The 18,158-nt window shown below is 39.7% G+C and overlaps 1 protein-coding gene across 4 annotated transcripts in view; it reads right to left on the minus strand.

Moving 5' to 3' along the window:
* Positions 1–18,158, minus strand: part of myripb (myosin VIIA and Rab interacting protein b) — a 226,526-nt gene that overhangs the window by 58,912 nt on the left and 149,456 nt on the right. For all 4 annotated transcript variants that reach the window (XM_057824332.1, XM_057824331.1, XM_057824333.1 and 1 more), the window contains exon 4: positions 14,386–14,522. In XM_057824332.1, coding sequence (XP_057680315.1) covers positions 14,386–14,522 — 137 coding nt within the window. The remainder of the gene's footprint in view (positions 1–14,385; positions 14,523–18,158) is intronic.

Raw genomic sequence — 18,158 nt, forward strand, 5'->3', positions numbered from 1 at the left:
AAAATACAGTGTCTGCTTTAATTAAAACCACTCAAACATTTATAGGTTTTCATATCTTAATGAGGAGAGCATGCAAACAACGACAGAAGTGGGAAAAATAAGTAAGTGAACCCTCTGCCTATGGAGACTTAAAGAGCAAGTGAAACTAATTTTTACCAAACATTCTAAGTCAGGTGTGTGCCCAATCACTAATAAGTGGTTTGAAGCTGCCCTGCCCACTATAAAACACACACCTGGTAAGAAATGTCTTGATGAGAAGCATCGTCTGATGTGTATGATGGCTCGGTCAAAAGAGCTGTCTGAAGACCTCCGATCAAGGATTGTTGATTTCACTGGTGCTTCTCTTCCAAGGAGTGGGCGCCCACTAAAGATGACGCCAAGAGTTCAGCACAAAATACTCAGAGAGGTAAAAAAAGAACCCGAGAGGGTCTGCTAAAGACTTACAGAGATCACTGGCACAGTGGCACAATATCTCAATATCTGGCACACATCATGGGCTGACTCCACAGAGGAAGCCACTGCTGTCTAAAAAAAAAAAAAACATTGTTGTTCGTTTAATGTTCGCAAAAAGGCACTTGGACACTCCACAGACGTTTTGGTAAAATATTTTGTGGACTGATGAACCCCAACTTGAACTGTTTGGGAGTAACACACAAAGTCATGTGTGGAGGAAAAACGAAACAGCTCATCAACATCAACACCTCATCCCCACTGTGATGAGTGTGGAGGGAGCATCATGATTTGGGGCTGTTTTGTTGCCTCAGGGCCTGGACAACTTGCAAAAATTAATGGAAGAATGAATTCAAAGGTTCATCAAGATGTTTTGCAAGAAAACCTGAGGCCGTCTGTCAGACTGTTGAAGCTAAAAAGAGGATGGATGCTGCAACAAGACAATGATCCAAAACACAGAAGTAAATCAACTTCAGAATGGTTTCCGAAGAACAAAATACACGTTTTGGAGTGGCCAAGTCAAAATCCAGACTTGAACTCCATTGAGATGCTGTGGCATGACCTAAAAACAGCGATTCATGCCGGACATCCCAGGAATATGACTGAACTACAGCAGTTTTGTAGAGAAGAATGGGCCAAAATTGGTCCTGATCGATGTGCCAGACTGACCTACAGCTATAGGAAGCGTATGGTTTAAGTTATTGCTGCCAAAGGGGGGTGTGGCGGCATAAAAAATTAAATGTGATGGTTCCCTGACTTATTTTTCCTCCTTAAAATATGAAAAGCTATAAATGTTTGGGTGGTTTTAGTTAAAGCAAACACAGTTTTTTCATCTGTGTGATTTTGACAAAGATCAAATGACATTTGATGGTGATTTTATGCAGAAAATCCAAAATGTTCAGATACTTTTTCATACCACTATGTGTACTACAGCGTGCATGCTAAATAGTAGTTAATCCGTCATTGTGGTGCGGCAGATTGTAGGATTGAGGCAAATCAACCCATCACAAGACAACAAAAACAGCTTCTTAAAAAGTTTGGTCTATCCTTCACTACTGGCTGGGGATCAGTCGAGAAACTGGCAGCATGCCTGTAATTCATTCTGACAGTGAATGTCAAGTGAGCACAATCTGCTTGAGCTGCTGAAGGTCAGAGTTTCAGTTCGCCCTCCTCTCATGTTCACATTTCGCCGAACGCGGACGAGCAGACTTTTCGTCCAATTATTGCACCAACTGTCACGTTCATTGAAGACATCTAAGTGACTCTGGGCTTCTATTTAACATTCTGGCCCTCATACACAATGCTCCGAGGAACAAAGCTTTCAGCTGAAAGAACACAGACAAGAGAAATGAGGACCTCTCTAATGATGCGACCAAGCAAGGGAAGACAATCATTTCAAGCCTTTTCTTTCAGTTCCGACTTGTACATTTGTGACATAATTGAGTGTGGAAACGTGGCTTTACTGGCTAGTTTCCTTCTTGGTTTTTATCTTTTCCCCCAGCACAGTATAACTGACAATGCATTTGATATCCTATCAAAAGAATTCTACTTGTCTTGCCCCAGTTCGGGACAGCCAGTTTTCCACTTGGAAAGATCGAGGCGAAATTGTGTACTTTTTAGAATGTTTCTCGAGAACACTTGCAACAAGAAATGCCACTGTCCGTAGCCCCAACTTGTCCATCAGCTTGACCCAGACTCATTTTATAAAACTGAGGTTTTGGTATAAAAAAAGAGAATAATCTCAGCTTTTGCTTGACAAACAACATCAACCATTTTGCGACTGTATTTAATTTACAAGAAATTGTGACTTAAAACAACACTAGGTAACTTATCAACTTTTATGAAATATTTTCATAACATCTGTAACGTTTAAGAATTAAAATTTTGAAAAATTTTACGTAGTGAAACACTTTTTTATCTCCGCAACTTTCGATTCATTTTGTGAGAGACAGCGAGAACCAAAAGTGGTATTTGGTATGTGGCAAAATTGATTTTGTCATGTGTCACAATCAATTTTGCCACATACCCCATACAAATGCTGCATGGCCAAATCAATTTTGCCATATGGCAAAAAAAAAATGGTGCATGGATAAACAAATGCCAAATGGCAAAGTCAGTTTTGTCACTTGGCTAACATAATGCCACATGGCAAAATCAGTTTTGCCAGATGGCAAAAAAAAAAATGTGGCAAAATGGATTTTGGTATGTGGCATTTTTTTTTGCCGTGTGGCAAAATGAATTTTTCCATATGGTATTTTTTTTTTTTGGGCCATGTGGCAAACTCCATTTTGATGCATACCCAAAAAATGCCACATACCAAAATCCATTTTGCCACATACCCCAAACAAATGTCACATGGCATAAAAATGCCACATGGCAAAATCAATTTTGCCACATGGCAAAAACAATGCCACATGGCAAAATCCATTTTGCCACATGGCAAAAAAAATGTCACATGGCAAAAAAAAAATGCCACATGGCAAAATCAATTTTGTCACATGGCAAAAAAAATGGAAAAAATGGGTTTTGGTGTGGTGTTTTTTTGCCATGTGGCAAAATCCATTTTGCCGTATACCCAAAAAATGCCTCAAACCAAAATACCATTTTGACACATATCCCAAACAAATGCCACATGGTAAAAAAAAAAGTCACACGGCAAAATCAATTTTGCCACATGGTAGAAAAAATGCCACATGGCTAAAAAATGCCACATGACAAAGTCAGTTTTGCTACATAACCCAAACAAATGCCGCATGGCAAAATCAATTTTGCTGCATGGCATAAAAATGCCACATGGCAAAATCAATTTTGCCAGATGCCAAAAAAAATGTCGCATGGCAAAATCCATTTTGCCACATGGCAAAAAAATTCCACATGGCAAAAAAAAATTCCACATGGCAAAAAAAATGTGGCAAAATAGATTTTGTCACATGGACAAAAATGCCACATAACCAAAATCCATTTTGCCACAAACCAAAAAAACTGCCACATACCAAAATCCATTTTGCCACATACCTGACATAGCAGAAAAAAATGCCACGTGGCTAAAAAATGCCACATGGCAAAGTCAATTTTGTCACTTGGCTAGCATAATGCCACATGGCAAAAAAAATGCCACATGGCAAAAAAAAAAAAAGCCAAATGGCAAAATTCATTTTGCCACATGGCAAAAAATGCCACATGGCAGAAAAAGATGCCAACATGGTTAAAAAATGCCACATGGCAAAGTCAGTTTTGTCACCTGGCTAACATAATGCCACATGGCAAAATTCATTCTGCCACATAGCAAATACCACTTTTCGTTCTCGGCCCTGCTGCATTTTGTTACGTGAGGTCACATTTTACATTTTCTAATTTGTCATATCACAAACTGTGATGGAGGAGGTGAAAAGCTTCCCACAGATGTTTGCCAATATGGGACAACAAACGCAAATGTCAGGAGAAAAGTGGGACAACTATAATCCCTCTCTGAAATGAATGCGATCCCACATAGGGAGAGAAAAAAATCCGTCCTTCCAAAGAATCACATCACATTATCATCTCATGGCAAATTCTGTGACGACCATTTTACCCATGTAAAAGAGGTGTGACATGAGCCGATGAATTTTAAAAGAAGCTTATACATATCATACTTTTTCAATATGAGCACAAAGGAACAGAGAAAAGTAGTGCAAAATGCACTTTTCTCCAGTATTCTGGCTGAGTCCCGTAGGTCCTTAAATAAACTTGTTTTGAACTCTTTGAGGGGTTGTTTAACATTCTGTGGAACGCAACGTGCTGGAGATGAGGTCAACTCAATGCTGGCACTTTCATGTGGAACAAGATACAATAGCAGATTTTGCTTGCTTTAGCATAAAATCAACCAACTACCTTGAGTGCTCAACTTTTCACTTTCACTGGAAGTTATAAAAAAACAAAAAAAAAAACTGCCAGCAAAGAGCATTTCTCCCAGCCACTCAGAAAAAATGTAAAAAAACAAAAAATATACTAGTCAGGGCTAGAGCTACCGAACATTTACTGTTACTGAAATTCTTCACAATGACAGACGTAATTTTGACCATGTCCGTAAATTCGGTGATTTAATAAAACAAGAAAATAGAGTCCTTTCATCCCGCTTTGACTTAGTGTTCAATCCCCTTTAAGAAAGCAGTCAGTGTGCTCACGTATGAAGTCACATGGTTATCAGGAAATCAAACTAACAGAAGCCTGGTAGTCTAATGCTCGTGGCTAACGCTACAAGCAAACGTAATGGAGTCGAGCTTAAGGGAGCTTCGCCCAACTTTCACCAGACATTAAGTAGACTCTTGGTGGCCTCCAGGCAGGCTTCCACCCGCTGTCCTCCCTGGTTTTCACGATTTCAGGAGAGGGTGCTTTCAGTGCTTTTTACTGGCCAGGCCAAAGGCTAACGCTAGCGGCTAACGCTATAAATGAATGTGATGGAGTCTGATAGCGGCTCTAACCTTGTCGAAACGGCTGAACTTAATGAGTGGATTGGGCACGGGCTGCATCTAGCAATCAGTATGTAGCGTTATTTTCTATCTCTGTGTGTGATTTCTCTGATAGCTTTTATGACGGTAAAGCATTCTGCATAAAGTATAACGGTAAGGTTTCAAAACCGCAAACGTTTTTCTTCATACCGTCCCCAAGACATTAGCTATTTTTTATGTCCCAAAAATGCATGGAGAAATCCCTCACTTGCAGCTGTACGGCTCAACCCTCCCTCATTGGTTGGTGCTCAGTGTCATTGAGTCAGCTCTGCTTCACAATGGCTGGAGGAGGTGAAAACTCCTGAAATTTTTCCCCCATAAAGAAAACAAAATCTCTGGTATGGGAATACTTCAGCTACATAAAAGTTACAGACGGATGCGGCTTAGAGGAGGAGGGCCAACCGACATGTAAAACATGTTTACAGAGGGTTGCTGCCGAGGAAGCAATACCTTATAATTTGATATATAATATCAAATACAATATAATTTTGCATTTATACAAAATTAAAGGTTAGTAAACATTAGAGGTGGGAATCTTGGGGCACCAAACGATTCGATTATGATTCAGAGGCTACGATTTGATTATAAATCGATTATTGATGCACCTCCCAGCTATTGGCTGCTTTTAATGTTTCGTACATTAGTTACAAAAAATATACAAAAATCCTCTCAGGCTTGAAAAAAACACTATTTTAGTATCAAGTTAACAGTTCAAAACAGTAAATAAAATACTCAAGTCCCCATTCTGTATCAGCAGCTTTAAACTACATTCAATTAATTTAATGTTGTGAATCAACCGTTAAAGTTGTTAAAATACTTTCCATTATTCCATAATTTCCCTTCTGTCTACTTTCAACATGTGAAAGTTTTAAAACTGTTTTATCATTTAAAGATAGATTCATGTCAAGATTTTGCTGATTTTGGGAGTATTTTAGATAAAAAGTTCATTAGGTCGGCTCGGAAGGTTCGCTACAAAAGCCTTCCAGAGAAGTCTACTGCTTTAAGATGGCGTATGTTTTTCTAATGCCGGCGAGTCTCTCATTTCGCATCTAGTTTTCTGTACATGCGCTAACGCCGCAGAGTGTCATTTCGCATCTAGCTCTATATTTATGTGATATCTACCGTAGCATAATGTGGGCGTAGTTTGTAGCGGCTGTCGGCCGCTGTCAGGTATTATTGGTTTTTTATCTAGCGGCAGGAGTTGAGCATAATGTCAAGTTAGGCTGCGCTCCATCTTGCTTGTTTGGAAACACAGTAAAATTTGTTTTCTTATCTTGGCAAGAAAGAATACGCAATGATGCTTTAGTCTTTAAAGGTCTGTGCTGAATGATCATCAGACGCTAAATGTAATCCTAGTGTTAGCGTAGCATTCACATTAGCTTCAGAATGGCGAGCGCCATTGTAAAACACTGGCCAGTCTAAAGCAGAGCCACTTGGGTTTTCTGGACAGTAGGTGTAGAGCATAGGTGTCAAACCAATTCCACAAAGGGCCAAATAGGTGCTGGATTTTGTTCCAACTGATACCGCACAAACATTTTAACTAGGGCTGTCAAAATTATCGCGTTAACGGGCGTTAATTAATTTTTTAAATTAATCACGTTAAAATATTTGACGCATTTAACGCACATGCCCTGACGGCTACACACGTCCAAATTTTCCATTCATTTTAAATGGCAGAAAAACGTGTGGCTTTTTGACCATACACTTACCATTAGAGCGCATTGACATTCAACTGGCACCCAAGTCAGGCTATGCCATTGAAAGCTATGCACGTCCAAATTTTCCATTTTCCACATACCAAAATCAATTTTGCCGCATACCCCCAAAAACTTCCACATGCCAAAAAAATGTCACATGGCAGAAATTTTTTCCAAAAATGCTACATGCCAAAATCCATTTTGCCACATGACAAAAAAATGCCACATGCCAAAATCCGTTTTGTCACATACCCCCCCAAAAGATTCCACATGCCAAAATCCATTTTGCCACATACCAAATACCACTTTTTGTTCCCGCTGTCTCTATTATTCGGAAGTAACTCTACTCTTACTTGAGTAAAATTATTGGCTACTCTACCAACGTCTGCATATAACTAGGGCTGCCAAAATTATCGCGTTAACGGGCGGTAATTAATTTTTTAAATTAATCACGTTAAAATATTTGACGCATTTAACGCACATGCCCCGCTCAAACAGATTAAAATGACAGCACAGTGTCCTGTCCACTTGTTACTTGTGTTTTTTGGTGTTTTGTCGCCCTCTGCTGGCGCTTGGGTGCAACTGATTTTATGGGTTTCAGCACCATGAGCATTGTGTAATTATTGACATCAGAAAAATATGGCATATTTTATAGATGGTTTGAACTGCGATTAATTACGATTAATTAATTTTTCAGCAATGATGAACTCGATTAAAAAATTTAATCGTTTGAGAGAAGAAGAAAAAAAATCAATGAATTTTCTGTTGAAACAAGCAGCACCTGACAAAGTTTAACTGATTACCCATGTAAGAGATCAGATTGGTTCTCTTCATTGGTTGGAAAGAAAACCTGCACCCACTTGGCCCTTTATGGAGTCAGTTTGACACCAGTGGTGTAGAGGATGTCAAACAGTTATGGCTTCTAGGTGACCCCTGTGCTTTAAGTTTTTGAGCGATTGGCTGTTAACCAGTCCAGAGTGTTTATTACTTTTTGTACTGCATTGGGAAGAAAAATGGATTCAATAACACTGTTGTTACATCATCTTTGTTGTTCTACTTCCAGAATGCTCTTTTATGATTTCGCCCAGAAACTCAAAATAATGGACTCTCATGCAAATAGAGCAACACCTCAGGAATGCAAAACATTCTCATAAACCCTTTCAAATCCATCGCTGAAGCTCGGCAGATTTTATATGCTTTTCTTTATTCGTCATCAAGGGACTGATTTTCACAAAAAAATCAATTGTCTGTAGGTGTGAAATGGTGGCTGACTTGATGGGCGTCGAGAGAGCGGCGGGTTTTTTACAGCGATCACGTGCCAACCACAGCAAATGTGTGACCTTCAAACAAACCACGGAAGGGAAATAGGAGAGAGCCGTTCGGGCCTTTCATCTTCAGTGGAAGGAGATAAGGTTTGCCTGTCACACCGGTAACAATAAAGGATACAATAACCGTTTGATTATTTCTGAGTTGGTTTTTAATTACCTTCACCAGAAGACGAAACCAACAGAAGATTTAGATTATCAGTTCCATATGTCTGTCTGTATGTTTGAGCTCAAGATAACTCAAGAAAAGAAGAGGTAATTAAATTTCGGGGACATGAGGTCAAAGGTCACACAGGTGAGTTAAGGAATTTTGAGATAACGTGATAGCGAATTAGCCTATTTAAATCAAATTTGGTGATATGATGAAACGTTAAGGGGATATAACTCGAAAAGAAAAAGAGTCATGACATGATCAGGCATGAGGGCAAAGGTCATTAACTCATTTGCTCCCAAAAACGTCTAAATACGTTCTATTTTTAATCGTTTCAGTGTCCCAAAGACGTATTTATACGTCCTTCACGTTTTTTTTTTTTTTTTTTTTTTTTTTTTTACAAGAGACATCTCTGGGTTCTGATTCAATTTAGCTCCAAAGCACAAAGCTGAAAATCCATTTTAAAGCAATAAAACTGGCCACTGGAGGGCAGTAGCACATTTGGTGAGACCCGCAACTCAACTCAATGGCAACGAACGGGCCGAGTGCACAGCCGGGGCGCCAGCGGAAGACAACCGAATGGAGAACAACATAGAGGACGCCCGGGATGCCAGGCGCTGGATGACTGAGCAGAACGACCAGGACCACCAGTGCAGCGGACAATGCTGTTGAGTCCATGCTGCTCGCCGAGCAGACCCCGCAGAGACTAAAAAAAAATCCATCTTTATGAGACAGGCGGCGATGAGGGAAAAGTTTACCCGGCTGTCGTGGCCACAACAGCGTCAACTCTAAGTTAGTTATGTGTAAATAAATTGTTACTTTGTTATACAGTATAAAACTTCTATTTCAGATTGTTGATTGTGTTATTGTACAGTTTTGATGTATGTTCCATGCCTGAATCTGCGTCTTTAGTTGTATGGGGGACGGGAAACTGATAAGCATATGCTTCATCCCGTCTGCCTTTGTCTTCTTCTTGGGTTCCTTCGGGCAAATAATATCACATTTTGTAATTGTCAATGATTGTCAATGATACCGATGATGATCACAATAAAATTCCATTCCATTTGTCTTGTAGTTTATGCTATTTTGTAAAAGGAAAACATTATTCAGATGTTTGGGATGTAACTAAAGCAAAAAATAGCTGTGTTGAAGTCAAAGTTATGTTTAAAATGTATACTTTCACAAAAAGCTCATTTTCTGTTTTTTCATCAGAAATTGGAAAATTGTTCATACTAAGCTATTTTCTAATGCTGATTTCTAAAGAATGGAAAAAGATATGAACTTACTTTTTTTCATGCTGAAAGAAGAGAGTCTAATCTTTTGGTGGGTTCCATGTTTATATAGCAATCGGACACAATTTTCTGTGGGCCTTGCAAAATCAAAATCAAAATCCAGCAAAACGGGCCTGGAGATCCAAAACCTGGAGCATCACAGCTCCAGGCTGTGACGCTGCACATAAAGTAGCAAAAGTGCACCCGGCTCTGGTTGCAATCACAAGCGAAGCAAGGTACGATTGAAGCGGACCTAAACCAACGATTTTTGAGCGGACCAGAGTTCGTTTGTTTGGTCCTAACTACAGTTCGGATGCACGTTCATACTTAGAAAACGATGCGTACTATATGAGAAAAAGAACTCTGGTCCGTTAAAAACGTACCAAACATTCCTAGTGTAAAAGCACGTGTTTCTCGAGTTCAGTGGTTCTTAACCTTGCTAAAGGTTCCAAACCCCATGAGTTTTACACGTGCATGAACCGAACCCTATAGAATTTGAAAAATCGTTTTTTTTCCCCCAACTTCAAAATCGATATATCTAAGCTCTAAATTTTCATTCAAATTTCTTCTCATTTAGATGGCATGTTTTTAAACAGGTCAAAATTTATGGTTTTATATTCATGCCTGAGGCATCATCAGACCACTAAACCATGACTGGCCCAACATTAAACCTGCTTAGTTGCATTAACCTTGACCGTGCAGTATCTGCCATGTTTATCTCAATGATATCAAATTTAATAAAACACCTTGCACAAAATGACTGCCAAATCTGTACACAAAGTCATTTTGTTAAAAAAAAAAAAAAAAAAAAAAAAAAAATCTTCTCACAAGTCAAATAAACTGTTCTAATTTACAACAGATAATTTAGCCTTTTGAATTGCTTTTCACATTGGAAAATGAAATGAAACTCGATTCATTTCCCACTGTTTCTATTTTTGTTTTCATGTCGATATTCACATTCTATCACATCCTTGCCTTACATACTATTTTCATGGCGTAAAATGTGCCGCAAATGTTTTTTATGTCAATGCAGTGCACGCCACCCATAGGTCTGTTGTACTTCTTTATACCAAGTAAGCGTCAACCTTCCACTGAGCAAACAGTTTCTCCTTCCATCAGATAGAGGATTAGCAGTTAAAGGAATCGGTATAAATTAGGGTTGGGAATCTCTGGCATGAAGCCGATTCAATATGTATCTAGATACACAGGTTACAATTAGATTCAAAAATGATATATTTTTAAGGCCGAGTGATTCGATATGATTCGATACAGTTTAAGAACGATACGGTTCAATACAGAGTGAAAACGATACGATAGTAAACATCTGTTGTGTGTGTTTGTACAGTATTTTAAACATTAAAAAAGACCACATTTCTAATAGCAAAATTAAACAACAAAATTTCATACCAATGTTATGTTTTATTATTATTAATTTATTTTTTTCATGAAAAAAATTAATAAAAATAAGGCGTCATTTTGTTGGATGGGATTGATAATAAAATAAAACTCCAGTGACAGACAACAATAAAGTGCAGTAATTCAATTACTGTATTTCCTGGTGTTTTGAACACAAGAGGTAAGTAATTTAAGTGCAGACTTTCAACGTAAACATCTTATAAACAAAAAATATTAATTATATGCAGCAGCTCTAGAAAAAAAGAATTAAACCTGCAATGTTATCATAAATAAATAATAATTTATGCTTTACCACTTGTAAAATTGGGGGAATAAAAACATGGCATTTTAGACAGACAAGTCAATGATCATTACTTTAACCTTATACACAGCAAAGTCATTCACTTATGCCTATGCTTCCACATTTTTTTTCCCTCATCACTGTCCATATCTTTTTTGAAGGGCAGATTTTTCTTGAGGAAGATCAACTAATCCACATGTTCACGTTTAAGTAGACTGCGTTTATTTTTCAGGGTTAAAAACTGTTCCACACTTCACACTAGCTCTGTCCCATGCGAACAGATCTGGCTGCCTTCGTCACTTCAAAGTCTGACTTTTGTTTTCCTGGGTGCGTTGAAAATCCATCGCTTCACGTCGCTGGTGTCGGTGCTCAAACTGTCCATTGTTTTAGCATGTTGCTTCGTTGCCACTACTAGTTTCGTTTTGGGCTGTGAAGAAAATGCTACGGAGCGTGCGTTACAGTGGTTTAGTTAGATCTCACGTTGTTATGACACGCCCGTGATGATCTGCCGAAATGCACAGGAGGTTGAGGCAACCACGACTGAGTGGTGCTTGTCCATATTATATCATGCGTGCGGTCTCGACCTAAGTGCGCTGTTTGGTGAATGACACAAGCGCAGCATGTGAAGTAAAAGCTAAATTATTATCATATCAAGCAATGCATTGAACTAGGCATTAGAAGCCGATTCTTGTGCTCGCGATAGCAGAATTCTATCTCTACGATCGGATCATTGAATATTTAATGGCTAATTACTGTCGAATGGTAACTTTACTATCGATACAGCTGTATCTCTCACCCGTAAAATCGGATATCCGGTCGTATCGGTTTATTGTTCTCAAGCTTAGTATAAAGCCTGTAAATTGGGGACTAACCAGTCCAAAACCTGGTCTAAAACGTCACTTTGCCTTAGATTTAGTCAGCGTCCAAAAATAGGGCCTTGCGTGTCGTAACCTTCACCGAACCCCTTAGACCTACTCACCGAACCCCTGGGGTTCGATCGAACCCAGGTTAACCCTTGAGAGTCGAAGGACGCGCCGGCGCGTCCTCAGCGCACGTCGTCTTTGAAGCGCCCTCACGTTTTAATTACGTCACCCACATGCCGTTGGTTGGTCTTGTTTTAAAGTGCGGAAGTTGCGGTTTACTCTCGTTATTATTTGAAGTCAATCGACCAACTAAAACGTGAGATATTGTCATTTAAGTTTTATAGTTTTATTGTCCTCTCAAAAAAACATTAAAACGCTGCATGGATCATTTGTTTATGTCTATATTTCCATCATTTCTTGTCCTTTTTCAAAACGGAAGCTCCATGAAAAAAACACAAATCAAACGAACCCTTTCGAAGTCACAGTGGAAGCACAAAATGCGCTTTTTTAATAAATATAACTGCCGTGCGAGGTTCCACCGAACGAGAGGGAGGAGTGTTCTGAAGCAGCGAGGTGGCGAGCGACGGCCGTTTGGATCGAGCAGCGACTTTGTGTGACTTTGAGAATGAACGGAAAACTAAATTTAGCGCAAGCAATTGTGATTTTTGATCAACTTGAGGAAGAGGATGGTCCAAATTCATCATCATCGTCTTCTTCGGAAGAGTCCTCGAGTGAAGATAGTGACGGATTTGAACACGTGGGTGACGCCATCGACGAGCAAAGGTAAGCAAACTCACTTTTTTTTTTTTTATGCTGAAAAAGTTTCTTTTGAAAGTTTCTTTTGATATTGCTTGACAAAGTTAATTTTGATGCAATATAAGTGTGTGTTTGTGTATATAATAATAAAATGTGCATATCAGATCAAAGTCGTATGTGCACTGTGTGCATCCAAGGCAGGAATTTATAATTGTGGTGATCTTCTTTCTATATGAAGATTAGGGATGTAGCACATATTCAGCTATGATATTCTTTCTATTGTCATACATATAGATTTCCATTATTATTTATTGCTGTATATATTTTTATTTTATACTTTATTATTTTCATAAATACTGACTTTTTTCATGTACATTTATAGTGACAATGAAAGTAAAGTGAAATGAAAATGGAAGGGTGGAAAGAGGACCGACACCCCATGGAAGTGTGGGCTGTGTGATGTCGCCCTGTGTCTAATTCCAGGACGAAACTGCTTTTCGGAGTGGCATGCCTGAAAAAAATTTAGCTTGTTTATTGTAAATATTTTTGAAAATACTTTTTTTCCCAATGTTATATATATCATATTTTTTCCCACAATCAGTCTTCTCACTTTGTGTATATAAATGTGTGTTCAAGAAGCTTGATTGTGTGTACATAGTTTTCATCAGGTGATGGGCCGCAATACCTAAACTCATAAAGAGATGGCCTCTAAACACTTTTTGTGTTAGATGGTATATATTTTTTCACTGTTCGGTCTGCTGTATATAACCTGTTTTGACTAGGGCATGTATAAAGGCAAAAAACGCCTATGGCTATACCTGTTGTTTATGTTGAATTGTCAAATATAAGACTATTTAATTTTTTTGGTTGAATGTTCATCCTAACATGTTGAATAAATATCACAAAGTTTCAAAACGGTTCGTTACGCATGTTTGGTTGTCAATTGGACATCAATATTAAAAATTTTGACAAAACGATTTTGGAATTTTTGGTCTTTTTGGGCCCAAAATGATGATTTATAATTGGTCAGTGAAGGAAACAACAGTTTGGACATGAAGTTCAAGGTGTCACAAAAAAAGGGACCAAACCAGGCCATCGTAAACAATTCTTTCTTTGAAATATAAAGGCAACTTCAACGGCATGCAAAATCAGACAAAATAGGCCCAGACCTTAAAGGGTTAAGAACCACTGCTCAAGTTAAACAACAAAAGTGTTCTTATGTCAAATTATTATTTTCACATTAAATATTAATTTAGTTGCTACTCCTTCTCCCTTACTCCCAGTATAATCATGGATATTTATTATAAGAAAATGTCCACTGCTAAATAATACAGACAATCCCTCAGTTGTCCTAAACCTTCCCCTCATCCAGTTTAGCCCAATGTCTGACCTGATTTATCCCCTCAGTGCTCCCTTCATCTATTTAATCCCGCCCACTGAGGTTAGAAATAATGCCCCGTGGAGACAGACTGAGCATGTTGCAGCCGGGTCAAAACAATGTGGTCAGGAGAAGAGGCAGAATTGCTGCTGTCCACTAGAAGAGCGGATCGCTGAGGACAAATAAAATGGATGCGACCTATCGCACGTATTATCCAGCAGGTTATGGCTGCAGGGAAGCCATCACCGCACACGCACGGATACACACAAAACACACACACGAGGCACGCTGACAGGAAAGTATGAGGTTACCTGGGAGATCAGATAGGGCTCCTCTCTCTATAATGTGCTTCCGATATAAAGTCTTCAAAACCTTAGCGCTGCCGAACCTTTTGAAGCGTCTCTTCACATTGGTGTAATACCATTCCAGGGATTGCGTCCTTAATATCCTGTAGAGAAATGAAAACGACACAGTTTTTAGGTCAAATTGCAAGATAGATTGATTCCTGATAAGCCGTAATATGGATTTGTTAGAACACAGGTGTCAAACTCGAGGCCCGTGGGCCATAGTCGGCCCGCTACATCATTTTGTGTGGCTTGTAAAAGTAAATTACGTCCGTTAGGGTTGGAACCTCTTAGTACCTCGTGATACGATATGATTTGCGATCCAAAGTCTCAACATTGGTAGGGATGATATGGCATAACCTACATCAGAGGTTGCGCTAGACTTTTTCGTTGTCTGTCATTTTGACTGACAGTGTCATATAAATCCGGTCATAATCTATTTTTACCTGTCACTTACATTTTTAAAATGATAATAAGGACATATTCAATAGCATTTAGTTTTCATTCATTTTTAATTAATATTCTGTCCGAACAAGCTTAACAAGAGGCAAACAGACAGCGGAGGGCACCAATCAGCGACGGGCAGACGTGCCGTTAGCAAAGCGACGAGGGCAGGACGAGGGACTTGCGCGCGGAAGTAAACATACGAGGAGAGCGGAGTTTATTCAACACGGCTAGCGCGAGACAGGCTGTTGTCAATGACTCGTGTCGATGTGTTTTAGCTCATTTAAAACTGAATTTACCGCGGATTGGAACATATTCTCGGCTCTCCCGTTCGCCATCCGTGTTGATGTAGAGACGACTTTCGGCGCGCAAGAGTGACGTTGCTCGTGAAGAACACGTCACGCAAATAAACAAATCTGATTTAACGATTGATTTTGTACCTACTCGAGAGGCTGTGTCCCAGACTTTTCTCTGAGTGTTTGAAAAATACAGGGAGAACAGTCTGGCCGTGCCAGGCAAACACTCAGTTGCCTTGACATTTTTCTGAGTAAGGCCAACGACGTCATGCATCAAGAGAGACAATAGCTAATTAATATGCTCACTCGCCACCCTGTGGTGTGAATTGCAACCTGTCAAAATGACAGATGGACTTCAATTTTTTCCGTCACCGTTTTAAAAAACCGGTCAACGACTGAAAATATTCGGTTAACGCGACCCCTAACCTACATGTACACTTTTTGCTGGGGACAGGACATTTATAATGATCAATGCAAAATAAATCTGTATTGACTTATACTAACTTTTATGTGTATTGGTTCAGCCTACACCCTTTAATTCAAACCTTTGTTTTCAAAAGAAACATTTTGAAAACTTCCAGAAAAAAATGTCCGGATTTTATGAGCAAATTTAAATTGCATTATTTGAACATTACTAAAGTTATATTAACATACACAATAAAGACAAGTTTATTAATAATCTCCTATCTGGGAATAAAAAACAACAACAACAACAAAAAAAAAAAACAAAAACAAACATTTGTCTTGAGACCTTAACACCACTCATGTTAACAGTAGAAAACATACAGGAGGACACTTATGCCTAGCTCATTTGCTCCCAAAAACGTATAAATACGTTCTATTTTTAATTGTTTCAGTGTCCCAAAGACGTATTTCTACGTCTTTTTTTTTTTTTTTTTTCACAAGAGACATCCCTAGGTTCTGATGCAACTTAGCTCCAAAGCACAATGCTGAAAATCCATTTTAAAGCAATAAAACTGGCCACTGGAGGGCAGTAGCGCATTTGATAAGACCCTCAACCCGATTCAACGGAACGAAGGGCCGCGCGCACGGCCGGGGCGCCAGCGGAAGGCGACCGAATGGATGTCCAAGATACCAGGCGGCGGACGACCGAGCAGAACGACCGGGGCCACCAGTGCAGCGGACGATGCTGTTGAGTCCGTGCTGCTCGCCGAGCAGAGCCCACGCCCCCGTGCTCAGCCGCTCGCGTCCGCCACACCCTCCAGTGTTCCGCGACTCAGCCGGTAACGCGCACGTCCAAACCAGTTCCCCCCCAGGAACACACGTTCCCCAGGCGAACTCTGCAATGAGGCAGTGGTCACCACACAAAAGAAAGTCTCAAAAAAATCCATCTTAATGAGACAGGCGGCTGTCGCAGCCACAAGAGCGTCATCTCTCAGTTCAATAGTTTAGTTATGTGTATAAATAAATTGTTTGCTATCAAAAGCTCTATTTGTCTTGTTGTTTATGTTATTTTGTAGAAGGAAAACATTCAGATGTTTGGGATGTCACAAAAGCGAAAAATAGCTGTGTTAAAGACAAAGTTATGTTTGAAATGTATGCTTTTACAAAAAGCTATTGTCTATATCTAAACTAAGCTATTGTCTAATGCTGATTTCTAAAGAATGGAAAAAGATATGAACTAACTTTTTTTCCTGCTTAAAGAAGAGAGTCTAATCTTTCTTTTGGTGGCTTCCATGTTTATATAGCAATAGAACAGAATTTTCTGTGGGCCTTGAAAAATCAGTCAAAATCCAGTAAAACGGCCGGGAGCGAAGGGGGTTGCACCGATGAAAATGGCTGGGAGTGAATGAGCTAAGCAGCTTCCTACTCGAGTTTTGCAGGTTAGCAAGCTCACAGTTTAATGTTGTACTAAAGCCTGAGTTATGCTTCTGCGTTGCTGTGAAGGCGCAGCAACTACGGCATCAATGAACATTCGATCGTTCTGCGGCAAGGGAACGTGTTGCTCTGTAATTCACTGCCAAGCCACCAGAGGGATGTGGCGTTGTCTTTGTACGGTTTTGGGCGACTCTTGTCGACTTCCTCTAGTTTTATTCCTGTTACGCAACAATGCCAACGGCGATGAAACGCTTGAACGTAGATCTTCAGCTCACCATTGCACAACAAATGTAGATCATACAAATGTTAAGGCGCAGGCGACGCAGAAGACTGCTGCGGAGGTGGTCGTTAGCGCAAAATGTATGTAAATGGCTGTGATTTCGCGCTGAACCGGAAACAACAGTCTGAGCGGACCAATCACAGTCCATTTGCGTCACGTCACCACGCGTTGACGCGACGCGTAGTCAGAACTTTGTGGAGCTGCACGTCAGGCAAGGCGGAGGGTCGTAAATTGGGTCTACCTTGACAGTGTAGGTCTGCCGCAGAAGCATAACTCAGCCTTAACTCAGGTCGGACTTTGATAGCAAAATTAGTGGTGTGTTCCCCACTTCCACAACATTGACGTCTTTTTACATTTCTTACAGTGGCTGCTGCTGGCTGAAAAACACTTCTAATGCCCCTAATATATAATGTGTGTGTCTGTGTGGTGGTGGTGGTGGTGGGGGGGGGGGGGGGGGAGGGGCGAAAAATGGACCGGCACATTCGGCAAGTAAAAAGAGGTAGATGTAAGTCTGAATATAATGTAAATAATTCACGTAACTCATTCACTCCCAGCCATTTTCACCGGAGCAAGGCCCTTCGCTCCCGGCCGTTTTACTGGATTTTGACTGATTTTGCAAGGCCCACAGAAAATTCTGTTCTATTGCTATATAAACATGGAACCCACCAAAAGAAAGATTAGACTCTCTTCTTTAAGCAGGAAAAAAAGTTAGTTCATATCTTTTTCCATTCTTTAGAAATCAGCATTAGACAATAGCTTAGTTTGAGCAATTTTTCCAATTTCTGATGAAAAAACGGAGAAATTGAGCTTTTTGTGAAAGCATACATTTCAAACATAACTTATACACAGCTATTTTTTGCTCTAGTTACATCCCAAACATC

Source organism: Corythoichthys intestinalis, chromosome 20 (genome assembly GCF_030265065.1).
Source record: "Corythoichthys intestinalis isolate RoL2023-P3 chromosome 20, ASM3026506v1, whole genome shotgun sequence".
NCBI lineage: Eukaryota > Metazoa > Chordata > Actinopteri > Syngnathiformes > Syngnathidae > Corythoichthys > Corythoichthys intestinalis.